General features: G+C 41.7%; 1 protein-coding gene and 1 pseudogene across 1 annotated transcript; one reads left to right on the top strand and one right to left on the bottom strand.

Moving 5' to 3' along the window:
- Positions 1–491: 491 nt before the first annotated feature.
- LOC118494084 (serine/arginine-rich splicing factor 4-like) lies at positions 492–3507 on the top strand. The gene is made up of 2 exons (XM_035996513.1): positions 492–997; positions 3096–3507. Exons 1-2 carry the CDS (start codon positions 858–860, stop codon positions 3505–3507), a joined length of 552 nt encoding a protein of 183 aa, XP_035852406.1. The 5' UTR covers positions 492–857.
- A 7282-nt stretch (positions 3508–10789) lies between these two features.
- Positions 10790–27695, bottom strand: part of LOC116063878 — a 41185-nt pseudogene continuing 24279 nt past the window's right edge.

Genomic DNA, 27695 nt, shown 5'->3' with positions numbered 1-27695 from the left:
GGAGCACAGAGCCCATTCCGCCGCTGGGCGAGATGTGAGATCGTGACGCCCAGCCCATGGTAGGGCTCTGTCGAAAGGGCGGCGGCCGGTCACCGCCGTGAGGGGCAGGAGCGGCCACCGGGTCATTGTCTTCCTCGTCCCGCTGGCATGGCCGGGGGTAGAGGGATGACTGAGCCGCACCGTTCATAGTGAATGAGCGTTCGCTCCCGCTGTCTGCATAGTGAGAAAGTGGTGGAGCTCCGTGTGCAGCGGTGGGCTGGTGTGCGCTTGTGTGGGGAACGACTGTCATGTTGTCAGCGCACTGTTCAGTGGGAACAAGGGCTGCTTGGTTGAGGGGAAACTGCTCTTTAGATGGGTGGGAGTGACCCTTAAGAACCCTAAGGTATCGTCCATGATAATAGACGGTACCTCTGATTAATATTTAGATAATTTGATAACAGTTTAATGTAGCGACTTACCGATTTTTCCTGCTACAAGCTAAGGAATTAGGCATTACGGCGGTGTCTTTGGTGTCTTTCTAGCCTTTACAGAAGGTTTTCTATCCAGCCTGGAAGTTGTGCCTCTTTTCGGAGTTGTTCAGCAATAACTCCAAACTTTTACATCCAAGATTTATCCACTTGATGTCCATAATTTATCAATTTTCCGTCATTTTTGCCGCTAGCTCGATGCTAGCTGCCATTTTGAATATCCCATGATGCTTTGCGAGTTTGTTCATGGTTTATCAACCAATGACAGGCTGGTCCATCATCCACGTTGGTGTGCGTCATTACACATGAACCACAGCTCTGATATAGTGGAGAGAGAGAGAGACCCAGGGCTTGGTAGTTTTGAGAAGACACAGAGAAACACGGAGAAAAATGGATCGTCGGAGAAATATGGATGTAAATGCAGCACTGGCCTTTTTTGATGCCATGCAGGATGATGGATATTCGGGAGAAGAGAGCTTTTTGACAGATGAGGAACTAGATTACCAGGATGGTCTAGACCCCGCTGAAGAGTAAGTGCCATTTATTTATTTACTTCTAAAAGTATAAAAAAAAAGTTTTTTTTAAAAAACGTAAAAAAAAGTAATACAATATAATAGAAATGTGCACAGTAGCGTTTTCTAAATATGTAAAAATAAGTTCTGTAAAAGTAGTATTTCGTTTTTCTTTGTTACAGAGTAGTAAGAGTTGTGGATTTCACTTTGTCTCTCAGCCATTTTTTGTCTGAGGTTTAGTGAGTTTACCTAGAGATACACCACACAAAGGATGTTGTAGTGGGGGTAGGGCTTTCAACACTTCTCACCTTTTAGCTGTGGAGAGAATAGGGGCTTTCCGACCGGAGGGATTTTTGCAGCTCTTAGAACTAAACGTTCCTAGAACACTTTTTTCGTCGTGTTCCGACAGGAAAAATTTGGGGATTTTTAAGTTCCTCTGGCCTCTGTAGCGTACTTTTTTAGCTCCTACTTCAGAGCAGTCTTTTCCCTTTTCCCTTTTCCTAGGTGTACTTGATTGGTTGAACTTATAAGTCACGACCACTGCCAACTCGGAACTTGCAGACGGAGCAACAACCAACATTTTTAACAATTTTCACCATCTTATTCATCATTAAATTCACTTCTGACTACATTTTAAGCGAGAAATCAACTATGTAGAGGTCAAATATGGGCCGTTTTACAAAATTGATGGCTAATTGCAAATTTTGTCCGACTGTGTGTCGGGAGTTCAGCGGCCTGTGCTGCCTGGGTTGCTGCCTCGCCGCCCGACCTGCCTTCCTTCACAGACCCCGGCCTGCTGGGAGGTAGATGGAGCTCCGTTACGGCTGGCAGCCCACGGCACTCCATACCCGCGCAAAGTCACCGTTTTTTGGGTTAATGGACTACCAAACGCCGCTGCCCTGACAGAGCTCCAGGGCCTGCAGCTCCCCTCTTCCTGCTAAATGGCCGCTGTGTATGAGTGAGAGCGCGGTCAGCGAGCTTGTTACGCCCGCAATCTCTTACCACAGGTTCCAGTTAATCTTATAATGGATATGTGTGTTGAGTTATTTAAACAAACGATCGGGGAAATAAACGCCTCTTGTCCGCGAGTCTCATTGATAAAGCCTGCGGCTGGATGGAGCTCTATCAATGAGAGCTAGCTAGCCTCCTCTTAGACCTCTGAAACGAAACCCCTAATGTTTACAAAAAAGCATTAAATTGAAATCGGACACCATAGGTAGCTTTATAAGACCTTGGGGTAGATGTTCTATAAGTGGCATGAGGAAATTCAAACTGTAAATATACGAAAATTATGCCGAAAGTGTAGCAACGATCTTTCCCATAGGATTAAATGGGACACATAGCTAGCCTAGCTAGCAGCTCCTCCTAAGGAGACCCCTAATGTTCACAAAAATGCATTAAATTGAAATCGGACACCATAGTTAGCTTTATAAGACCTTGGGGTAGCTGTTTTATAAGTGACGTGACGAAATTCAAACTGTAAATATACAAAAGTTATGCCAGCAGCTGGCAGCCAGCCAGCTCCTGAGCTCCGCGGAGCCCCGAGCCCCGGTCGTCCAATAACCGAGAAACTGACTTTCACTGGGTATGGAGTTTGCCGCTTTCTCGTCAGACTGTGTGGAGCTCCTAAAGTTGACGAGAGAGTTACGAGAATGGACGGAACTCGGAAAAGTGGACTGATGCGGAGGTGTACGGCCTCCTCCATGCTGCTTTGTTGTTGTTGTATGTGGCGCTAAGGTCTAGTGACGACGCTATAAAGACCGTTGCCGTGCTTGCGTCACTCCCTTACCCCTCCTACCAGTCCCTATGGCCACTTGGCCAGTGGGAATGCAAACGGAAAAAAAGATTTTGGGGGAGAGTAGTTCTTAGAACTGCTTAGAAGTGTACTTTTCCTCTAAAAAGTACAAGTACTATCTGGTCGGAAAGCACCTAATGTCCCAAGGATGTTGTAGTTGGGGGTAGGGCTTTCAACACTTCTCACCTTTTAGCTGTGGTGGGTTGGGGGTACAGTAGCAATCTCAGCCATTGTTATCTTATGTGAGAAATAAAATACAAAAAACACTCATTGGTCTGATATGTATGATCTAATACTTTGCTTTATTTATTTGTTTTACAGTGGTGATAATGAAGAAGACACCACCCCACCCACCCAAGCAAGACAAGAAAGCTCCCATTCTTCCGATGAGGAGGGCCCTTCTACTTCTGCTGCAGCACCACAGCCTTCTACCTCTGCTGCACCACCACAGCCTTCCACTTCTGCTGCAGCATCCCAGCAGCTGCTAGGAATAGGTCATGGACGGATGCAGTCAAGGTCACGAGGGAGAGCGCGGTCAAGGTCAAGATCCAGATCCAGATCCAGATCCGGCAGCTTGAGGGGTCGACAGAGACACAGTCCTGAATCCACTAGATCGAGATCTAGATCACCACAACCAGCAGCCCCAACTCTATCATTGAACACTGAGAGTCAGCCGCCCATCTCCGTGCTTAGCCGGCCGGCTGGCTGGCGGCAGCAATCTGAAATGGAATGAAGCCCATTCACGGCAGACAGCAGAAACACAGGAGTCGAACATGTCCTCCCATCCACCCCGGAAGAACTACAAGTGCACAAGCTTTGTAACAGCTTCTGTGGTACGTCTCTTATGGGAGTTGTAGTTTGAAAGTATATTGGTATTTCTCATAATTAGAAGTTGGCAGTGTAGAACCACAAATGCCATGACCAAAAAGGATCCGAGGGGCACCATCATGTGGATCCATGACGGCCCTCTGGTTTTTGTCAAGTGGATGGACACTCGGGAAGTCTCTGTCTGCTCCACAATTCAGCCGGCATTCTCTGGCAACACAGTTCAGAGAAGGGTAAAAACTCAGGATGGAGGCTGGAACACCAAATCCATTCCATGCCCAACCCCTGTCACTGAATACAACAAGAATATGGGAGGTGTTGATCTTTCTGATCAACTCATCCAATACTACTCAGTTCACCACAAAACCATGAGATGGTACAGGACATTGTTTTTTCATTTTCTGGACATTGCTGCGACCAACAGTTACTTGCTTCACAAGGAAGTTTGTGAAGAGAAGCAGCAACAGCCTATGACCCACAGGGCTTTTCTGAAGGAGCTGACAGCCCAGCTCTGTGGTGTTATAGTTGCTGTCCCCACCACAAAGCAATAAAGTGACCATGTACCTGTGCCAACGTCTCACCAAACTGAAGCCAGCAAGAAGGCCTCATATGGTAGAAAACAATGTGTGAACTGCATGCAGACAAGGCATGTCAAACAGGTCACCCCCTGGAAATGCAAAACATGTGATGTGGCCCTCTGTGTTATTGCAGAAAGGAACTGTTTTGAGGCTTGGCATCAATGAATGTCATGAGGGCAAAAACGCCTGGACTTTTTTTTGGAAAAATGTGGAGCCCGTGAGGAGGGCGGCTCCTGAGTGTAAACATCCCTGCACAAGAGGCCGCAAGCGGGGGCTGAAGCTCAGCCAGGAGCGCTATGCCTCTCTGGTCTGCCGCCTTTTTGATGATCTCCGGCAGATCACCGCTGGAAGTCGAGCTTGTCTTCATACTGCTAGCTTGAAGAAAAAGTGGGAGATGAACAACAGGTCCGCTCTGTTTATATACAGTTTCTGCGGACGTAGTTGAATGCCCATGTTGGACGCAAGGGCGGGAAAGAAATCTTCACGACTGCGCATGCGCGAAGGGATAAACCCAATAGCGTAGCCTTAGAGGGCAAAGCCTATACGAAATAGAACCCTAACTCCTATCGCTTAATGTTTAATACTGTGAGAGATATAACACCCTGCTGAACATCCTGTGCAAGAATGGTGTGTGTTGTGTAAGAAATGTGAGTAGCTGTCCAAAAAGGGCCTGTTTCTCTTCTCCTCCTGGTATTTCTGGTATGATTTAGTACAGGAGCCAGTGCGGCAGTTGGTGGACATGGCTTCACTTGGAAGCTCACTGTGCCTCGTGTGAAAGTCAGATTGCCTCCCTAACCACATTGTTAGAAAAGGCACAAGATTCCCTACATTATTATGTAAAAGTAATGTATGAAGAGTTAAAACTGTGGATGGTATCGCAAGGTAAAAAGAATTTTGCTTCTGCCTCTTTCCACTCTGTCAGTTGGGCCTTGCCCTCTGAGTCTGAACATTCCATCCCATACACACCAGTGTAAAAATGGCAGAAAGACATTAGTTTTAAGCCTCAAAGAAGACTGATTATTTTAAAAAGTACTAATGGGATTTGAAAGTTGAATACCAACACTGAATGTATGAAAGATGGTGAACGTTTTAAAGTTTGAATGGAGTTTCTCGGTGAATGTATGAATCTAGCAGTTGAAAATATATGAAAATGTGTCAACTTTGAACATTCTGTCCATCCGCTTTAATAGGGAAAACATGTCCGCTAAACCTTGAATATCTTGGAAATTATAAATGTTAAGAGTATTAAAAATAGTAGGACACTATTCTGAATCAAGCCGAACGTTTTGATGTTTGAATGTAGTTTCTATGTTGAAAAATGTGGAAGGAGTTAAATCTTCGCTATAAATAAATAAATAAATATTAGTGTAGAAGAATATAGATGTGCCTTCAGCATTCACACCAAAAATGTAGAATAACAGTTGGGAATGCCTTCAGCATTCACACCAATTAAACTGAAACTAAAACAGAACCCTCAGAAATACCTAATGAAAATCAACCTCCTTCTTTCTCCCTGTAACCCGTGAAAACCATGTCCTTATACCCAAATTTAAACTTTATGTTGGTACTTTGTTTTTGTTCCACCTGTAGACTTATCCATAGCTTTACTCCAGAAACTGAAATGCAGAAACTTTTCCTGTTTTTTTGTATACTGCTTATTTTGAAATTGAATGTCCCTCTTAAACTATAACCTCCCTCTCTATCCCTGAATAATTTTTTAATGTTTCCCGGTCATAGCATATTTCTGGCTTTGAACATTATTTGCGCCTTAAAGTTTTAATAATTTTGACTGTAAGAATGAGTTAGTGTGATCCCGATACCAAGCGTTGTGAATAATCCTCATTGCTCTTTTTTGGAGAATAGATAGTGACTGTAATGAACATTTGTAGTTGTTTCCCCAAACCTCAGCACAGTAATTGATATATAGTAAAACTGGGGAACAGTGTAGAATATGGAGTGAATTTGATCAAGAACCTGCTTTTAATACTGAAATGGATCTTGGCAGTTTGGTTTGTACGTGTTTAATGTGTGGTTTCCAACTGATTCTGTCATCTACCCAATAAATTTGCATTCATAAACTATCAATTTCAACCCCATCTATCTGTATGTTCACCTGTATATAGCATTGTTTTTGTTTTGTTCAAGTTTAATGATAATTTATTGCTATCCATCTTTTCAATTTGTTCATTTCCTTGGAAACATTGCATATATCATTGATATACAAAATAAACAGTTTTGTGTCTAACACTGACCCCTGGTGGAGACCACAAGCAATGCTCAAACATACTGAGCTGGAGTTTCCCCAACTTCATAAACTGCTGTCTCTTATTGAGATAACTCGTAACCCAGTTTAAAACTATCCCCCTGATACTACACCTTTCTAGTTTATTTATTAATATGTCATGGTTGATCGTATCAAAAGCTTTTTTGAGATCAACGAATACCCCCATTGCATATTTTTTTTTAATCTATGGTGGTTGTGATTTCTTCAAGTAATTCTATTATTGCCAGTGACGTAGATCTGTTTGCTTTGAATCCATATTGACTCTCTGTGAGCAATTTATTTATGTTTTTCTTAAAATGTGTCTAATCTGTAGTTGTTGAAGAGTTTTTCTAGAATTTTGGAGAATTGTGGAAGTATAGAGACAGGTCTGTAGTTTGTGAAGTGGAGTTTGCTCCTATGTTTATACAAAGGTATGACTTTAGCTATTTTCAGTTTATTTGGGAATGAACCTGTTTAAAATGATAAGTTACATATGTATGTTAATGGCTTTGATATCCCCTCCATAACCTTTGTCACTATTGTCATATCAATTTCATTGGTCCACCGATCTTCTTTCCTCTGTCTCTCGCTCTTTTTCTCATGTGTTCACACAGACAAACTCACAATCCTACTTTCCACCACTGTCCTGTTCCTTGACTGTTGTGCAGATCTGATGACTCCAGTGAGCTGAGGCCTGTACTACGAATCAAGATCAACATGCCCTGGATTGATTTCAGTTAGCCGGCTTCACCTAACCTAACAACCGCGGTCCCGCATAAACTGTGTCACGACGGTGGTTAACAACTAGCTCAATCAACCCAGGGTTTCCCAATCCAGCAACGCGCGCGTTCACATAAAAGAGGCGGTGTTTGCACAGCATGACCAATCGCAAACATCTACCAGAGACGCATATTTTACATAAGAAGAGCAAACTATAATTCTACATAAATATGAAGAACACGGACACGATTTTAAAGGCAAAAAGCAATACAGTTGCTGCTTCCTAAAACAGGAAGGAAAGCTGACAAAAAAATAGCCGACGCTGTTATGTGTAAATCACAACGCTTATCAATAGGCTATCACTTCCCCAGCAGTCAGGCACAAGATCTGACCATAATTACACTTGTGCTCTCCATAAACTGTCGTTGCTTTAGCCTGTTATTTCAGTTGCAACCCTGGCAGTGGGAAGCGATCATGGGAGCAAATAAAAAATATAAAAATATAATTTAAACCGATGTGTGGCATTGGCAACACACGGCTCAAGAAGCCGACAAATAGCCTATAAGTAATTTTCTGTGCTGAAAATCATTATATTTCATAAAGATACCCATCAGGGAATGTTAACGGGGTTGTCGGTCTCTAAATGTTTTAACTTTTATGAACGCACCTCTCTCTCCGCGCACCGAGCTCCACCGGATCTTCTAAGAACGGTGACGCCATTATCATTTTTTATTTTTTATTTTTTATTTTTATCATATTTATCTCTAATCTCCAACATAACCTGCTCCCGAGCAGGTTAGGTGTTCAGCATAAGTTACCATGGCGATTGAACCCAGTAACAAGTGATCCACCGTTGTGATACACAAAACCCTGGGTTGAACCTGAAGTTTCCTCGTTAACGCCAAATCTTGCTTCGTAGTACAGGCCTCAGCTGGGCATCCCATGTTGAATGTTTGACTTGTTTGCGATAGTACAGGTGTCACTCGTCATAGTATGCAAAAATCATGTTCTAAATGACCATGCCATCTGGGTTTTGCATATTTTCAGACGTCAAGGATGGCTTGCAAATGTTTGATGTCAAAATCAGTCTTTCAGTCTGCACACATCTAGATCTGAAAGTCTCTTCCTGAACTAGAAACAAAAGACAAACTTTTATCCGTCATACCAGCATGTCTGGATGATGCACGTTTTCTCAACCAAATAAAAAGATGGAAATAATTGTTTGTTGCAGTCCTACGTTTACCTCTTCGGGCCTCTGAAAATCTTAGAATCTGACTGCTTACAACCCATGACATCTCTACGGCTTAACCTTAAATCTAAAATAAAGACATTATGTGACAGTAAAGCCTCTGATTCCAGGAGCTCTGGGACCTCTGAGCCACCTGATGGAATCATTTTCTTCAGCTGTGGGCCCTTAAATGGCCATCACTTAACTTGCGATGGCTGTGATTGGTGAATGGCTTCAAGGGGAGGTGTGATAGAAGACAAGGGAACACAAGTAGTGAGAAGTAGTTCATTGCAGCTCTCTCTCTGGTTCTTGAGCAAAGCTACTCTGCACTCCACTGCTGTCTCATCTGCCTTGTAGTTGACTGGGCTTCCTTTATTGGGGAGTAGATACCAGTTGCCAATGCTACCTGCATCCAGCAATACCTTAACCAGCTGTAGTGTTCCTTTTCTAGTGACAAGCCTTGTGTCAGTTAAGTCTTCTCAGCACTACAAGTGCAGTGTTAGATGCACAAGACTGCTATATTACCACGTTGTAATGGAAAAGGTTTAAAGCCATTACTAAATAGTGAGACCAAACACTGTTTGTGTGATGCAAGTGTCAGTGCAGTGCTTATGCTAGGCTGCCATGAAGCCTGGTTGTTTGTAGCTTTGGAATACTGTGGCCAATTGCGGAATAATGCTAACGTCAGACAAACCCATTTGTAAAAATCACTTGTTTTTTGTATTACAGTATGCTTTTTGATGCTGCTTTGCTCCAAATCTTTATTTTCAAGCCAGCTTCTTTTAGAAGAAGTTGTACTTTATTTTTTCACACACATTTTACACATTTACCCATAGAAAGGCAGGCCTGAGCATGCCTTGCTCAAGGGCACATTGGCAGTGCCCAGGAGGTGAATTGGCACCTCTCTAGCTACCAGTCCACACTTAGTACTTTGTCTACACCATTACTTGAACTGGTGACCCACCAGTTCCCAAGCCAAATTCTTATGGACCGAGTTACTGCCTAAAGTTACTTATACGAAAACTCTTACACACTTTAAAATAGGTCTAGTTGTATGGATATTTGCATTGATAATTTAGTAAAAGTATGTATGTATAATGAGGTGAATTTATTTAAAGTATTGAAAATAAAAGCACTCAATGCAAGAAAAATGTCCCCTATGACTTATGTATATTATAACATGAGGTTTATTATTACTAATGCATTAATGTAAAAGCAGGTTTTTACTGTTGTAACTGGTTGAGGTGGTTTTTTTTTTTTTTTAACTATTTTGCATTGGACTGCAACTAATGAGAATTTTTATTATGTTCTAATCTGCTACCATTACTTATGATCCTTACCATGTAACCGTGTTTAAATTTTTGCCAACAAATTGAAGCATAAATGGATAACAGACAGCTGGTGATACTTTGCAGTTAGCTGGAGCCACTAGAGGGAGACTTCCTGTCAAAGGAGGGAGCACTTCAGAGTGAGGAAGGGGTGTTTTGAGGAGGTGCCATGAGGGTACTGAAATACACTACACCAGCATATGGCTTACATAAGGTAAAAATAAAATGCTATTTGGGGTGTAAAAAAAGAAAAGAGAATCAATAGAGGTATGCATATAAAAGCGCTGTGCAAAACCATGCGAATAAATCAGTGGATCATGTGGTGTTCCAGTCAAATGTTGGGTTTGAAAGTAGAAATACTGCATTTTAATGACAGATCTTGGGGATTTTGGGACACTTAATGGCTCAAAGACACTAAATCATGCAAGTTGAGACATCTGGGATAAAGCTTTTGAATTCCACTTCAGCCACTCGTTACATACAAAAAAAAACAGTTTGTGTTAAATATTTATTCACTGATTCACTTTAACTTCATTGTCCCTCTTACCTCATGCTGTTCACTAAACAAAAACAAAAATCACATGATTCTAAAACTGGCTCACAAAGATTTCTCAAGTTTGGTTGTCATGACAAAAATCACTGTTCAGACTTTATAAGTATCAGCATGAAAGGCATTACTCCCAGATCTGTGATCAGAGAGGGGAAACAACCAGGCTTCATGGCAGCCTAGCATAAGCACTGCACTGACACTTGCATCACACAAACAGTGTTTGGTCTCACTATTTAGTAATGGCTTTAAACCTTTTCCATTACAACGTGGTAATATAGCAGTCTTGTGCAATCAAAGTGCTCAATTTACAATCCTTACATCACCTTACATTGGAGTCAGTCATTGATTTATATTTTATCAATTTAAAAAGTACTTGTTTCCAACCTAACATTGTACCAATATGTGAATGTTTCCACTTATAGTACATATCCACCTCTGGTCACTGTGGTGACGAGGGGTAGCACATTATAACACAGATTCACCATAACAACCTTTGTGAGGAGGGACCTCCCGTGTTTAGTAGTGCTATTATTCTTGTTTCTTTCTGTGGTGTCTCTGTTTAGTCCCTTGCTCCGAGCTTCACTTAATAGGGTCAATTGTTGACCACAGCCGGCAGAGAGAAGCAATGATGATTTGTAGTTGAGGCTACTGGGACACGACACCTGCAGGCACTCTGAGATCTGAGGCTTACCTCGTGTCCAGCACCAGCCTTTTGTAACAATTGTCTGATTAATGTGTAAGTACGATACATTTCCACATGAGAGTTGCCAACAAATATAAAAAAAATTCTTTACATTCAGAGTGCGTCAGTTTTCATTAAACGTTAAAGTGTTTTAGCCAGACTATCTTCATGTAAAAGAGGTATTTGATTTTCTTCAAAATACATTCAGTTTGATCCAAAACAAGGCACTATATTTTCGACTTCCACAAAGGATTCCCTTAGAAATCAAAATATCTACAATTTTAGATACACTGTAAGCTTTATGATTGTTGCATCTTGATTTCAGTGCAAATGTCGTGGATGCTTGGACTTGTGAATGCTGAGTTAGCCCATCAGCAGCCAAGACATTTGGACACACTTAATCCATGTCATCAGCCAAAATGTATCTGTCCATTCATTTAAAAAGTATATGAAGGATTTCACGAGCAACTGGGCTACAAACAAGGCACTTTGCTCCTATTCTGCAGCTGCCTCTGGGTCTGGGAACTACTTTTCAGCTGGTCAACAATCTTCCAGGTGAAGCCTGAGCAGGCATGGCGTGGAATTTCGTTTTAGTTTGTCTGTCATCGTAGTAGTGGTTAGTCAGGACATAGAGTCCATGGGGGTGATTACTGAAGGGCCAGAACCCGTACAGATGCACGTTGCATAGGTGTGATTGGCAAAGGACAAAAAAGCAGGAAACGGGCCTGGTGGGGCTTTTAAAGTCCTCAATGCTGTAGACGGCCCGCAGGCACACAGGAGTGTTGAGGCCATAGGAGAAGGCGGGAAGGAGCAACAAGGAGTTGCCGTAGCTACGCAGACTCTCCACGAATGGACGACGACGTCCCATTAGAGCCCCATACCTGAAAATAAACAGCAGATGTGAAGAAACAAGACAAAAGGAAAATTTTAAGGTGCAGTGATTCATCATCTTGCTCACTTCTCTAGGAAGATGCTTGGGTTTGCTGTCACAAGGTCTGTCTTCATGCCCACATGTTTCTCATAGCCTTTATCCAAAGGAGGTAGGTTGCACCTGAAAAAGCAACAAAGACAACATAGAGATTATTTTATGGAATTTTAACAAAGATTAGTTAAAATTAGTTATGTGTTAACAGCTGTTTTAATTCTTGACACTGGACACCTTTCTCACCTGATAACAAATTGAGCTGAATCGATCATCTTTCCACAGCCGCTGTCCGTCAGGATCCCTCCATTCCCAACAACAGCACACGTGTCCCATGTTTTATTTGGGAATGGATTCTCCTGGAAACAACACCAACAAGAATGGCATAAAAAAACGACTTAACAACAAGAACGACATTTATACCGAATATAATGTACTGTCTATGTACGTTGAAAACAGTATGTCGAAAAAGGGGAAGAAAGTCATAGTATAGTATGTCGACAAAAGTGATAAAAAAAAGGCATAGTATAGCATGTTGAAAAAAGTCATGGTATAGTGTCGGAAAAAAGTGATAAAAAAGTCACTTTTGGCATAGTATAGTATGTCGAAAAAGTCATAGTATAGCATGTCGAAAATATATATAGTATAGTAAGTTGAAAAAAGTGATAAAAACGTCTTAGAACCTTAGATCATCTCTGAAAGGCTCCATCTTGACATTCCCAAAGACATGGAACCCTTTCCTAGAATTAGTTGACTCCCTCAGCCTATTTCCCAACTCGGAGGACTGAAAAAAGTTGAAAAAAAAAGAAAAGGTTATAGTTTAGTATGTCGAAAAAAGTCATAGTATAGTATGTCGAAAAAAGTCATAGTATAGTACAGCAGTATTCAACTAAATTTTAAAAAGGTCCAGTTAGAGAAAATGTTTTGAAGCAAAGGTCCGGAAGATCATAATGTCTAACAATTTAGTGTTATATATATTTAAGTAGCCTAGTAGTTGTATCAACATCTGAATGTAATCAATAACTGACCGTCAAATCAAATTAATTCAGTACAATTCAAAAACTTGTTGACAATATTTATTGTCACGTAACATAGAACTGAACATATATGTATGACTGTAGATATGTATAATGTTCTCTCATTAACTAAATAAAACTAGGGCTGCATTTACAAATAAGAGAAAATAAATAAAATGTGAAAATTGTGCATTTTCAAAAAAAGTGCTTAACTTGGGAAAAATAATATAAAGGGAGGAAAAGTTTGAATTTTTCCTTTTCTGTTTCACATCTCGACTCAACAGTCTCAACCAATTTTACAAATAAATCTCAACAGATCTTAACAATTGAACAGTTTTAGAGTATCACTTTCTTCCCCTCATATCCCACTCCCCCATGTTTTTGCTCAGTGAGAGAATTGAGCTTTAGCCTGTCTTGCCAGGATTTTAAACCTGGGCTTGAATGGAGTCAGGGCCATTCTCATACACATGTGAAGGTGCTCACTGGTGAGCCTGGAACGATATTTAGGTTTAATTATGTTCATTGTGGAGAAAGCTGCCTCGCAGCTGTATGTGGAGCCAAACATGGTCAAGACGTAGAGGGCTACTTTCCTCAGACCTGGGAAAGCAGTCTCAGGGACCATTTGGAGCCAGAAAGTGGAAGGGTCAGTTCTTACAAACTGCTCTTTCAGGGCCACATCTGCTTGGAGATCAACCAATTGCATCTGGAGAGACCCAGCATTTACCCATTTAAAGTGCTGTGTGACTTCCTTTGAGAACCCCCTGACATCTGTGATCAGAAATGGGTTCTGAATGAACATGGTGAGCTGCTCTCCAAAGCTAAAGCTGTCAAAACGGTTGCTGAAGTTTACAATCAGCTTATCAATAAAATCAACAAAAGAAGACAAATCTCTCTGTCCCTGAACCTGTTCCTGCACTGCTGGGAAGTGTACACAGTCTCCCTGCAGGTCTTCCTTGAACACTTCAAGTTTCCTCTGAAAGGAGCGAACAGCTGTCATCAGTTCACAAATTGAATTGTCCTTGCCCTGTAGCCTCAAATTCAATTCATTCAGATGTGACGTGATATCAACCAAAACGGCCACATTATCCATCCATTTCTCATTTTCTAAAAAGAGAGAAAACTGTGTTGCCTTCTGACTGCTTAGCTCTGCCAAAAAAGATGCTAATTCCCTCCTGAAGGACCAAAAGCGCTCTAGCACCCTGCCTTTGCTGAGCCATCTCACATTGTTGTGCAGCAAAAGATCATCAGCATTGGCATCAACTTCTCTGAGGAATTCCCTAACCATGCGATGCTGGTAGGAAGAGGAAGACCTGAGAAAATTTATCATTTTCATCATTGTATTTATCACCTCAGCATGCTCATCTGACAGGGAGGCACAGAGGACAGATTGATGAATGATGCAATGGTAAGATAAAAGCTCAGGATTGTCCCCTTTCAGTCTTGCTACAGCTCCTTTTTCTTTCCCTATCATAGAAGGGGCTCCATCTATGGTTATTGAAACCACTTGTTTTGGCTCTATTCCTCTTTTTGTTAACATCTCCTTAATGGCCAGGTAGATATCCTCTCCTCTTGTACTGGTCTGAAGGGGAGTGACACCTAACATGTCTTCACAGAATGTTTTCTGGTCTGTGTTGAAAAACCTGGCATACACTAACAGCTGAGCATTGTCACATATGTTAGTGGAATCATCCACAGCTAAGCCTACACATGGTGCCTTATGCATGGCTTCATCTAGCTGGGTTAGCACATCCTGAGTTAATATTTCACTTTTCTTTGTGGCAGATGATGCTGACATAGGAATTTGCTTCATTTCATCACAAAGCTCATTTTTTTGTTTTCCCTCAAGTAGTGTTTCAGCTACTGCACTCATGCATTCTTTGACAACCCCTCCATCTGTAAATGGCTTTTTGTGTTTACCCAAAATCCAAGAAACTCTAAGGGAACACTCAAGAGCACGTTGTTGGGCAGTGAATGTGTGGCTCAGGATCCTGGTGGACTGGTCATATTGGGCTCTGAGACTACCTATTTTCTGTGATCTCAATTCAGATTTGAGTGGGTATGCTTGTTCAAAACCTTTATGTTTTGTCTCATAATGGCGTTTCACATTGCCACTTTTAATAAGTGCCACGGTTTCTGCACATATGAGACACACTGGTTTAGTGCTGCCATTGGGAAGCATGAACAGAAATGAGTCTGTCCATTCTGGATTAAATGCTCTGTTTTCACTGTCCACTTTTCTTTTTTTGGAGAGTGCCATTTGTTCCTTATTTTTCTCTGTTACCCTTTCTCGGTCTCACTCATCTGTTTCGCTCCCTTTCTCTTCTCCGTCTCACTCGTCTATATCTCTCCCTTTCTCCGTCTCATTCAGTCTGTTTTTGCTCCCTTTGTTTTCTACATGTATCGCTATCTTTTTAATCCAACTTTCTTTTCCTGTGTAACTCGCTTCTAACCCTCTCATCTGTCTGCACTGTAGAGTCTCAATGTTTCCCGCCCGGAATGCAAAGACTTCATTGGCTGAGTGGTATCACGTGGGATGGCTTAACTCACATGCAATTGGTCTGTGCGTTTCTCAGCCACTAAACCACTACCGTAAAGACTACAAAAGCTGCGCATATTAAAATAGAAGCGCCCCGTCAGGTTTTAATTCATAATCTTTTGTTTTGGTCCGGATCCGTATGGGACGGCTTCTAGGTCCGGATCCGGACCGCGGTCCGCCTGTTAGTGACCTATGGTATAGTATGTAATAGAAAGTTATAAAAAAAAGTCATAGTATAGTATGTCGAAAAAAATCATAAAAAGTCGAAGTATAGTATGTTGAAAAAGTCATAGTATAGAATGTCGAAAAAAAGATGTTGAAAATATATATAGTATAGTACAGTGGTTCTCAACCGGTGGGGCCCGCCCCCCTGGGGGGGCGCGGACACTCTCCTGGGGGGGCGCGAGTAGGCTACAGGATGGGAGGAAAAAAATAAATAAAAATCACGTAATGTAATGTAACTACACGTCGCTCGCTCGTGGCTGGGTAGCGTTGCATTTCCTCCCCGACTCATTTCCTGGTTCTCCTTCTCCATAAACAACATGAACTCAAGGAGATAATTAACTTTTCCTGCTCCAGATTTCCCACCGTGGTCAGAAAGAACAGAGGAGACACTTTGTTTCTCTCACTATGACTCTAGAGCATAGACTGTATATAAGAATGTACCAACAGATCCCGTTGCTCTGGACGGAGACCAGTGAAGGCCGTTAGAAGCACTTTTCCGGTGAGCACTGAGCGTTACTGCGCAGCCTCCAACTGAGAGAAACAACGTAAATGTGACGTGAGCAACGTGTCTGAAAGTTGTAAGTCTTCTGGTAGCTGTGCCAAGAGAAATCTCAATAATTCCCAATCTTGCAGAGAAGGAGAGCGTAGGTATATGTAAGGAGAGAACATGGACACAGGCTAATTATTGCTAACTGAAATGCTAGTTAACATAAGTAATTAAACTTAAACAGCTAATGTAAGTCCAAACTGCCTGCGAGCTTCTCCTGTACTATACGGTAATTCCTCTACTATGCGACAGTAAGTCGCGTGGTTATGACACAATCGTTAGTAGGGATGAGCGAGTACAGCATTATCTGTATCTGTATCTGTTAACCATATGAATTATCTGTATCTGTATCTGTACTCGGACTGGGCGGGGCCTAACCCGGAAGTTGGCGGGATTTAACCCGGAAGTGGGTCGGGTTGTCTTGAAATGGGCGGGGCTTTAACCGGTATGTTATTTTAAGCATGCAATTGATATGGGTTGATCAGAAATTGTTATATTTATTGCTGATTAGAAAACTATTTACATGACAGCATCAGCATTGAGCTTCAGATCAATGGTTTTGATCACGATAAACTATATACAGAACAAGTTTTGCAACAATGAATACAACACATGCGGTTGCAATTATGAAGTAAAATGTAATGAACAAGAGTTTTCATACTCAACATAACTTTCTTTTTTTAACTTTTAATTTTTTATGATCAGTGTGATCATAAAATCACACTCTTTTTTATTTTTTTTATTTCCACACCAGAGGCCTGTACTACGAATCAAGATCAACATGTCCTGGATTTCTTTCAGTTACCCGGCTTCACCTAACCTAACAACCGCGGTCCCGCATAACCTGTATCACGACGCTGGTTATCAACTAGTTCAATCAACCCAGGGTTTCCCAATCCAGCGGCGCGCGCGTTCACATAAAAGAGGCGGTGTTTGCGCACCACGACCAATCACAAACATCTACCAGAGCTGCATATTTTACATAAGAAGAGCAAACTATAATTCTACATAAATATGAACAACACAGACACGGTTTTACAGGCAAAATGCAGGAAGGAAAGCTGGCAAAAAAGCCGACGCTGTTATGCGTAAATCACAACGTTTAGCTTATCAATATCCAGTGGTGTAGTCTACGTGATAGTAAGCTCCAGGATTTCCATATACTCACTTAAAAATGCACAATGACACGTAACAACATACTTTCCATTATATGTTTGATATATTTTGAATTGTCATCTGTGCTTTATTCTTCACATAGGCTCAATGGAGGTATTTCACCATAAATTGGTGCATAAAAGTGTATCGGAATGCAGGAAATGAAGTCGTTGATGCTTAAAACTTCCCTGGGGGAGGACACCCAGACCCCCCACTATGATATGCCCCCCTCCTCCCCCAAAGGCAGATTCTGGCCAATATACAGTACAGTACACCCACTACAATACATTAGACTAAACTGGTCACTTCCCCATCAGTCAGGCACAAGATCTGACCATAATTACACTTTTGCTTTCCATAAACTGTCGTTGCTTTAGGCTTTTATTTCAGTTGCAACCCCAGCAGTGGTACGCGATCGTGAGAGAAAATTAAAAAAAAAAATAATAATTTCAGCGGAGGGAATTACATATAGGCTATTTGTCGGCTTCTTCAGCCGTGTGTTGCCAATACGCACATCGGTTTGAATTATGTTTTTATGTTTTTTATTTTCTCTCACGATCGCGTACCACTGGGTTGCAACTGAAATAAAAGCCTAAAGCAACGACAGTTTATGGAAAGCAAAAGTGTAATTATATATGGTCAGATCTTGTGCCTGACTGATGGGGAAGTGACCAGTTTAGTCTAATGTATTGTAGTGGGTGTACTGTACTGTATATTGGCCAGAATCTGCCTTTGGGGGAGGAGGGGGGCATATCATAGTGGGGGGTCAGGGTGTCCTCCCCCAGGGAAGTTAAGCATCAACGACTTAATTTCCTGCATTCCGATACACTTTTATGCACCAATTTATGGTGAAATACTACCTAAATTGAGCCTATGTGAAGAAAAAAAGCACAGATGATAATTCAAAATATATCAAATGGAAAGTATGTTGTTACGTGTCATTGGGCATTTTTAAGTGGGTATGGAAATCCTGGAGCTTACTATCACGTAGACTACACCACTGGATATTGATAAGCTAAACGTTGTGATTTACGCATAACAGCGTAGGCGTTTTTGCCAGCTTTCCTTCCTGCGTTTTGCCTGTAAAACCGTGTCTGTGTTTTTCATATTTATGTAGAATTATAGTTTGCTCTTCTTATGTAAAATATGCGGCTCTGGTAGATGTTTGCGATTGGTCGTGGTGCGCAAACACCGCCTCTTTTATGTGAACGCGCGCGCCGCTGGATTGGGAAACCCTGGGTTGATTGAACTAGTTGATAACCAGCGTCGTGATACAGGTTATGCGGGACCGCGGTTGTTAGGTTAGGTGAAGCCGGATAACTGAAAGAAATTCTGGACATGTTGATCTTGATTCGTAGTACAGGCCTCAGGACGGTCTCATAAGGTTATCACTTTACTGGCTGTGTCTCAATTGATTTTGCGAGTAACCAACTCGGGTACTCTAGCTATATAATTCAATGTGAGTAGGCTACACGGATGTTGAAATTACATAAAATGCCCGTCCCTAGTAGCTGTGATAGATTAGCCTGAAGCTAATGCTTACCTGTTCAGAAGGAAATTAGCCAATTTGGCGTCCTTTTGGGCTCTAAGCTTGGATGACCAGGCGTCCCCGGTATCCCGGTATCCGGTGACAGTCCCCGGTTTCGGTGACCTGTCCCTGGCTGGAGCTGTCCCCGGAAATGTCCCCGGTTTTCACTGTGACTGACAGACCCGAAATTGGAACGAAAGAAAGAAAACATTGACCAAACGCACACCCTACACACGCAGGCTCAAGAAAGCCAGAGCAAGCACTGCTCAGACTTCTTCGGTAAAGTTAGAAAGGTATTCACAGATTCGAACTTCCGGGATCATTTACTCTACAGCGAAATGTTATTAAATCACAAACGACGCATCTTTCCTACCATAGTAAGGTAAACAACGAGCTACAAACTCATTTTCATCAAAATGAGCCGTCCTCCAACCTAGGGAAACAACACTGGTCTCTTCGAGCAGCCAGCGGTGAGACGACAGTAAGACGAGTGCTTAGGGACCGTCTACAAACTACAACACCGAAAAGAGATACAACAACATTTATTAATTTAATGATTAAATAAGGTAGTGTCTCCAAACTTACCTCAATTATGACTTCTCTCCTGCTAGTTGTACTACAGCACTCACTTTAAAAAAAAAAGCATATTCATAATTTTGGGGAATAATTTTTGCCATACATTTCTTTTTAAATGTATGTCATAATTACAAAGAGGCATGTCTCCAAAACTACTCCACACATAGACCTGAAGTCTGAATTTCTTTTTAAAGTGCACCAGATTGATGCATTTAAACGTTAAAATAGACAACATTTTCTTACAGGGGAGCATGCCCATGGACCTCCCTAGTGGGGCTTGTGCCCCAGTGCAGCTCTAGGTCTAGTAACACCCCTGGGCAGTGTCCCCGTTTTAAGTTTACAAAGATAAAAACATTACCTGTTTTGGAGGTATTTACGCATCTGAGCTGAAAATGTCCCCAGATTTTGTCTCAGAAATCTGGTCACCTTACTCTAAGCTGTCTCCATCGTTCAAACACATCTCTAATATTTACATTTACCCGGGGTTTGTTACGTCTCTGGGCACGCAACTGTTAGAAACATGCCGTTTTTTTTTAGGTCGGGAATCTATCGCCGTTGATCCCGTACGTTTGTTTGCTGCTTTCATGGCTGTACTAGTTACAGCTGTAGCGCGCTGAGTTTATGTTTTTACAGGTATATCTGGCAACCCGGCCTGGCTGTCAAACTGGGCAGCAACAACACACAGGCCAAAACACAAACAGAAAGGAAAGGAAATTTCTAAAGGAGAAAATACTGGCATTAGCATTGTTGTCAGAAAACAGTATTTCAACTTAGCATGTTTCCTTAATATCTGATGACGCATTGGGGTCATTTTTTGGATTTATTACAGGAAATATATTACATATTGGACCTTTAAGGCTCCCTTCTAATCACAGATGCCCCGGTTTGATTCCAGCACCAGACACCCTGGTAAATCTTTTTCTGTTTATGACCAAATAAAATGTTATAATATTTTGGAAAAAATCATTAAAAAGTCATAGTATAGCATGTCAAAAAATATCAGGGCATAGTATGTCATAAAAAGTTATAAAAAAAAGTCATAGTATAGTATGTCCAAAAAAAGTGATAGTAGGCCTATGGTATGTTGAAAAAAGTCATAACATTTCATAATATAGTATGTTGAAAATTGTCATAGTATAACAAAAACTGATTTAAAAAAAAGTCATAGCATGGTATGTCTAAAAAAGTGATAAAAAAAAAGTCATAGTGCAGCATGTCAAAAAAGTCATAATATAGTAAGTCCAAATAAATGATTAAAAAGTCATAGTATAGTAGTATGTCGAAAAAAGTGATGAAATAAGTCATAGTATAGTGAAAAACATCATAAAAAGTCATAATATAGTATGTTGGAAAAAGTCAAAGTAGTTATGTTGAAAAAGTCATAAAAAAAAGTCATAATATAGTTTGTCCAAAAAAGTCATAATATAGCATGTCGAAAAAAGTCATGGTATATTGTGTCAAAAAAAGACAAAAAAGTCATAGTAACCTCAAAAAAAGTGATAAAATAGTCATTGTATATTAAGTTGAAAAAAGTGGTAAAAAAGTAATATTATAGTATGTCTAAAAAAGGTTGAGGGAAAGGTTGAAGATGTGGGTGAGAACATCAGCCAGCTCGTTAGCACATGCTCTGTCACCCTTTATTCCCATCGAATGCGGAACGTCTGCGGACCGGCTCTGCTGCGTATCGGCTGCGTGCTCCACCGTCCGTCAATACCCACCAGGTCCGGATTTGTTGCGGTACGGCTGCGGCCCTGACTGACAGCTGTAGTCACGAGGACCCACGAGATCTTGCGAATTCACGTAGAATAGAACCACAAAACCAAAACCAGTTTGTTTCCATCCAGAGGAGTAGAGGGGAAACAACTCTGTGCTGTGTTTTCAAGGTGTAGTGCAGGGAAATATGATCCGCCGTGAGCATGGTGTATTTTATTTTGAAAATTCACCGGATGTTTTATTTTGCTTCTGTGCTCGACTTCCTGTCTAGCACTATCTGCCCTGTGCTGAATTGCTGCGGAGCTCTCCGGCGTCCGGCAAAAATAGAAGCTCTGCGTATCTTCTCCGGAGGGCTGCGGATCACCGGAGCTGTGCCAGAGTCGGAACGCAGCCATTCTGCAGTCAGTGGAAATACACACATTGACTTTAATTGAAACCTAATGACTCCGCCGCTGTTCCGGAGCGGATCTGCAGACGTTCCACAACTTGGAGAGAGAGGTCATCCGGCAGTCTGTCTGTGGAGCTGATGGTGCTGGTGATGGTCCTGTAGTCTGTAATATGATGCAGGCCTTGCCACACCCGCCTGGAGTCAGCAGTAGAGTAGAAGCCATTCAGCTTCTCTCTGTACTGCCTTTTGGCTGCTGTGATGTTTTTTTTTCAGTCCATACTTCGCAGCTTTCTACTACGTCTCATTGCCTGATCTAAATGCAATGGAGTGAGCACGCAGCATGAGGCTGACTGTTTATCCAGGGCTTCTGGTTGGTAAACTTTCTGACTTGTATGGTGGGCACGATGTTGTCGACACAAGTGCTTATGTACCCAGTCACATAGTCAGCATACTCCTAAAATAAGGTGACCAGATTTCTGAGACAAAATCTGGGGACATTTTCAGCTCAGAAGCGTAAATACCTCCAAAACAGGTAATGTTTTTATCTTTGTAAACTTAAAACAGGGGCCACTAGACCTAGAGCTGCACTGGGGCACAAGCCCCCCTAGGGGGGTCCATGGGCATGCTCCCCTGTAAGAAAATTGTCTATTTGAACATTTAAATGCATCAGTCTGGTGCACTTTGAAAAGAAATTCAGACAACCAGCATGGGGGGGGGGGGTTCTATGTGTGGAGTAGTTTTGGAGACATGCTTCTTTGTAATTATGACATATATTTAAAAAAAGATGTATGGCAAAAAATATTCCCCAAAATTATGAATATGCTTATTTTTTTTAAAGTGAGTGCTGTAGTACAACTAGCAGGAGAGAAGTTATAATTGAGATAAGTTTGGAGACACTACCTTATTTAATTATTACATTTATAAATATTGTTGTTGTATCTCTTTTCGGTGTTGTAGTTTGTAGACGGTCCCTAAGCATTCGTCTTGCCGCCGTCTCACCGCCGGCTGCTCGTAGAGACCAATGTTATTTCTCCAGGTTGGAGGACGGCTCGTTTTGATGAAAATGAGTTTGTAGCTCGTTGTTTACCTTACTACGGTAGGAAAGATGCGTCTTTGTGATTTAATAACATTTCGCTGTAGAGTAATTGATCCCGGAAGTTCGAAACTGTGAATATCTTTTTAACTTTACCGAAGTTGAGCTCTGAGCAGTGCTTGCTCTGGCTGTCTTGAGCCTGCGTGTGTAGGGTGTGCGACTATACGTTTGGTCAATGTTTTCTTTCTTTCATTCCAATTTTGGGTCTGTCAGTCACAGTGAAAACCGGGGACAGCTCCAGGTACTGTCCCCGGAAACCGGTGACGTCTGGTCACCCTATTCTAAAAAGTCATAGTATAGCATGTTGATAAAAAGTGATAAAATACTCATACTGTAGTATGTTGAAAAAAAGTCATAGTGTAGTATCTCAAAGAAAGTCTGGAAGAACATGCAAACTTCACACAAAAAGTCACGCAATACACACTCATTATAAACGCAGAAAAAGCCTGAAAGAAGCACTAAACATAAACAGCGATAACACAAAAACTGTAAAGGATATCAAAAAGCTGAATCCTACTGCAATAGCTGAAGGTTTTTGTAAAGTTTGAATGACGTCTGTAGTTGAAATTATGTAGAAGGAGTAGCATTTCGAAGTGAAAGAAGCCTAAATAGGATTTTAAGATTGCTCCATTGACTTTCAATGTAAAGGAAAAAAAAGTATAAATAGTAGAAAAAAGTTGAATACAAGCATAAATGTCCTTCAACATTTTGATATTTGAATGGTTTTTGAAGCTAAACGTATGCAGAAGTTAGAGAAGACCAAAAAATGTATGGAAGAGGAAAGTTGAATTGTGTACTGCATCATTCACACAATAAAGAATTAAATAGCAATACTGTGAATGCTGCTGAATCAGCATTCACACAATAATAAAGAATCGGATGACACAATGAATGCAAACAACATACTTTTACAAAGGTGCTGAAAATCTCTGGGGTGACCTGGAGGGTCCTCTTCTTTTCTCCGTCATACACAAGCTTTGATCCCACTGGAGTGTTGGCCTGGGTAATGATGGCCTTGTCAAAACCATGGCACTTGCTGCTCAGCAGAGATCTGGGGGTCCACAAGGACAAACATACAAGATGGTCAGGAGTGTTGGTAAACAGAAGGCTTCATAATTTTCCAAAATCATTAAGAGTTAATTGACTGGGGAGTTTGTTTAGGTTATAAATAAATGTTTTTTAAGGATTTTAATTCCATAAAAAGATTGTGGCCTCAAGATACTATCTCGTGGCCTCAAGATAGTAACTCGTGGCCTCAAGATAGTATCTCTTGGCCTCAAGATAGTATCTCTTGGCCTCAAGATACTATCTCGTGGCCTCAAGATAGTAACTCGTGGCCTCAAGATAGCTATCTCGTGGCCTCAAGATACTATCTCGTGGCCTCAAGATAGTAACTCGTGGCCTCAAGATAGCTATCGCGCGGCCTCAAGATACTACCTCGTAGCCTCAAGATACTATCTCGCCGAACACCGGCATTAATCCGGCCGGCGGAGGCCCTCCGATGGCAGGTCACGTTTGCAAATCGGTCAGTGGAAAGTGTTGGACAACCGCAGCTGCGTTACGGTAAAAGCTGTCAAAAGTGTCCGGCCGTGGTCTCCAGGGGTCGGTCTCACTGCCCCGAGACTCCTCGGTGCAGTTCTCTGGAGGCCTATGTTTTCAAAAACTGGGTTTCCGAAATCGTGCAGAAGGTGGCTGGGAGAGTGAGCCGGGCTTCTTACCCATTTAAAGTTTGAGAATAGGTTGAGATCGTTTCGGCCCCAAGACCTCTAATCATTTGCTTTACCAGATAAAACTGCGAGACTCTGAGCGCCAGCTATCCTGAGGGAAACTTCGGAGGGAACCAGCTAGGGGGAAGTGTCAGACCTCTGCCTGCTTATGGTGCACCTTCCCTGGGGTAAAGTGAAGGGTGCTTCGGTGGGATTTTCTTCCAAGTTTTTGGACCGGGGAAGGTCCTCCCTGAGCTCGCCTTAGGACACCTGCATTACCGTTTGACAGGTGTACCGCCCCAGTCAAACTCCTCACCTGCCACTGTCACCGGAGCGGGTCACGCCCGGCAGGGCCGGGCGCTTGACACCAGAAGAAATCTTGTAGGCTGAATATCCATAGTCCTTTATAATTCTTCTTCATATTTTGTAGCCTATATTTATACTTTTTACATGTATATACTTGTTTATTTACCAACTTCTATTATTATTTATATTCCTTTAAATGTCTTGATGTGCACATCAACTGTGACACAAGAATTGTCCCCCGGGTTATCAATAGCATCAATAAAGATCAATAAAGTATTTCTGATTCTGATTTTAAGTTAGCCTATAGTGGAGTGTGCAGACTGGTTCATTAATTATTGAAGTGTTTCACATTTTTGGGGAGAAAAGCTGCTCCATTGTGCATTCTCCTTATCCCACTTATCTTGAGGCCACGAGATACTATCTTGAGGCCACGAGTTATTATCTTGAGGCCACAAGATAGCTATCTTGAGGCCACGAGATACTATCTTGAGGCCACGAGTTACTATCTTGAGGCCACGAGATAGTATCTTGAGGCCACGAGATAGCTATCTTGAGGCCACAAGTTACTATCTTGAGGCCACGAGATAGTATCTTGAGGCCACGAGATAGCTATCTTGAGGCCACGAGATAGTATCTTGAGGCCACGAGTTACTATCTTGAGGCCACGAGATAGTATCTTGAGGCCACGAGATAGTTATAATTAATTTTTCTGACAAAGTGGGACCAGGGGGGCTCCGTAGCATTGTGCCATTGTTTTAATGTGTAAAATAGATCGCTAATCGCTAGCTACGATGCTAATTCTAGTGGCTAATTCATATTGCTAGTTGGTTGGTGATAAACTGTTAAATGTTATGATAATCGGCAAGCTAATTGCTAGTTCTGGTTAGCAAAGCAATACAGACATGGTGGTGAAACCTTAAAGGAGCATTTCACTTATTTTGAGCATTTTACTTATTTTATTTTCATGTTTAAAATGTAAAATATTAAAAATGTATAAAAAGAGAAATGTTTACTAAGAAACGTGGTTTAAAAAGATAAATAATTCATTGTTTATTAAAATACCATGATATATGGTAATTAATGATAAGTAATTCATTCTTTGCAGTTAAAATGTTAATTGTTGTGATACAAGACAATTCATTTTGTATAAGTCTATACTTGTTTTGATTAAGAAGTTGATGTAGTCAGAGTAGAATCAGATAACTTACAAGTCTGCACTATTTGTGCAGGTTGGTTTTTTTGTTGAGTACCAGATATACTGACGAACTGAAGGATGGCGAGCCTTACCCAGCAGATCTGTGGACGGTGTTGGATATGGTGTGGCCAGCCATAAAGACCTGCCACAGAGGACTTGGATTTGCAGATTCATTCATTCTGACACAGATAAGAAAAGCACTAACCTACCCGGGTAGTAGTATTAGAACTTGACATTGAACACACACATACGAATATTTCCCCCCAAGACTGAACTCGCTCTCTTGGAGATTGAACATTTCCTCCTCAATACAGAGGAGCAATAGAGTTGGAACACCCAACTCAAAGGGACCTAATTCTTTTGTTTATTATTAGTTATAGTTATATACTATTTTATTTTGGTATACATACAGTATTGTCTGTGAATGCTGTAAACGTTGTTGATTCATGGTGACAAGCATTAAAATTGTCAACTGTTAACCCAACACTTACTCCCTTCGTGAGTCATCTATTCCAAGTGTATTCTCCTATAGGACCTAGAGTGATGTAAGTGTCTCATCACTCACTCAAATCGTTCCTTGGTTTCGCAGGATACTATCGTCAGTTTGTAAAGGACTATTCCAAGATAACCAAACCCTACCCACCTTACAGGAAGGGCAGAAAAGTAACACCTTGCCCTGAGGGGTAAACCCCAAGGAACCCTTTGCCGACCGGTGGACACCCGCTTGCCAAGAAGGATTTGAGACAATCATAGCCAAACTCACCTCCTCTCCTGTACTTGGATTTGCCAATCCAAAACTCCCTTATGTCCTCCACACGGATGCAAGTACTAATGGTTTAGGTGCCGCCCTTTACCAAGAACAGGATGGTGATATGCGAGTTATCGCATATGCAAGCAGAGGGCTTTCACCCAGTGAAAAGCGGTACCCAGCCCACAAGCTAGAATTCCTAGCACTGAAGTGGTCCGTCGTAAAGAAGTTTCAGGATTATCTATACAGAAACACATTCACAGTTGTAACGGATAACAACCCTTTAACGTATATCTTGAAATCCGCCAAACTTGATGCGACCAGTTACCGATGGCTCGCTGCTCTTTCCACTTTCAACTTCAACATAAAGTATCGTGCTGGGAAGAGCAACCAAGACACGGACAGCCTTTCTAGACGACCTCATGACGCTTTGCCCGAAGACCATGCTTCTCTTGAGGAGAGAAAGCGAATTAAACAGTTTGCTTCCCACCACCTCTCTTCCTGTCTAGACCAACAGTATCTACCGGCTGACTCAGTCACTATTTTGTGCAACCGCCACCTCCTAGGTGAAACTGATGATGACCTGCCCTCTATCACCCTAGTAGAGTCACTTGCACTTAATGCAGAGGCCGTGCCAGACATCTATGGAGAAGCGGAAGAGCTAGGTTGTTCTACCATACCTACATACAGTGAAGCAGAACTCCAACAACATCAGAGGTCTGACCCAGTCATTGGGCAAGTTGTCAACTTATTGGAATCTGGAATTGAAGCAAACCTCGTTCCTGATTCCTTAGAGCTCAAGCTGATGCTCAAGGAGTGGAAACAGTTGGAGTTGAGAAATGGTCTTCTCTACAGAACTCGTAAATCAGAAGGTGACACCACTTACCAGCTTGTGGTTCCCAAGTCTCTTAAGTCTACCATTCTCACGTGTCTCCACGAAGATATGGGGCACATGGGTTTGGATAGAACCCTCGACTTGGTCCGTTCAAGATTTTATTAGCCTAAGATGGCCATGGATGTACAGAACAAGATCAAATCATGTGGACGCTGTGTTAGGAGAAAAACACCACCTGAAAAATCAGCACTGCTTGTG

The sequence above is a fragment of the Sander lucioperca genome, chromosome 21 (assembly GCF_008315115.2).
Source record: "Sander lucioperca isolate FBNREF2018 chromosome 21, SLUC_FBN_1.2, whole genome shotgun sequence".
In the NCBI taxonomy this organism is placed as follows: Eukaryota; Metazoa; Chordata; class Actinopteri; order Perciformes; family Percidae; genus Sander; species Sander lucioperca.
The sequence above is the reverse complement of the archived record's forward strand: the minus strand, read 5'-3'. Positions and strand labels throughout refer to the sequence as shown.

Bases quoted from the DNA above. Each gene is read 5' to 3' on its own strand.
- LOC118494084 (XM_035996513.1), top strand. From the start codon at position 858: ATGGATCGTCGGAGAAATATGGATGTAAATGCAGCACTGGCCTTTTTT. The intron at 998-3,095 runs GTAAGTGCCATT...TTTGTTTTACAG, and splicing joins GGTCTAGACCCCGCTGAAGA to TGGTGATAATGAAGAAGACA.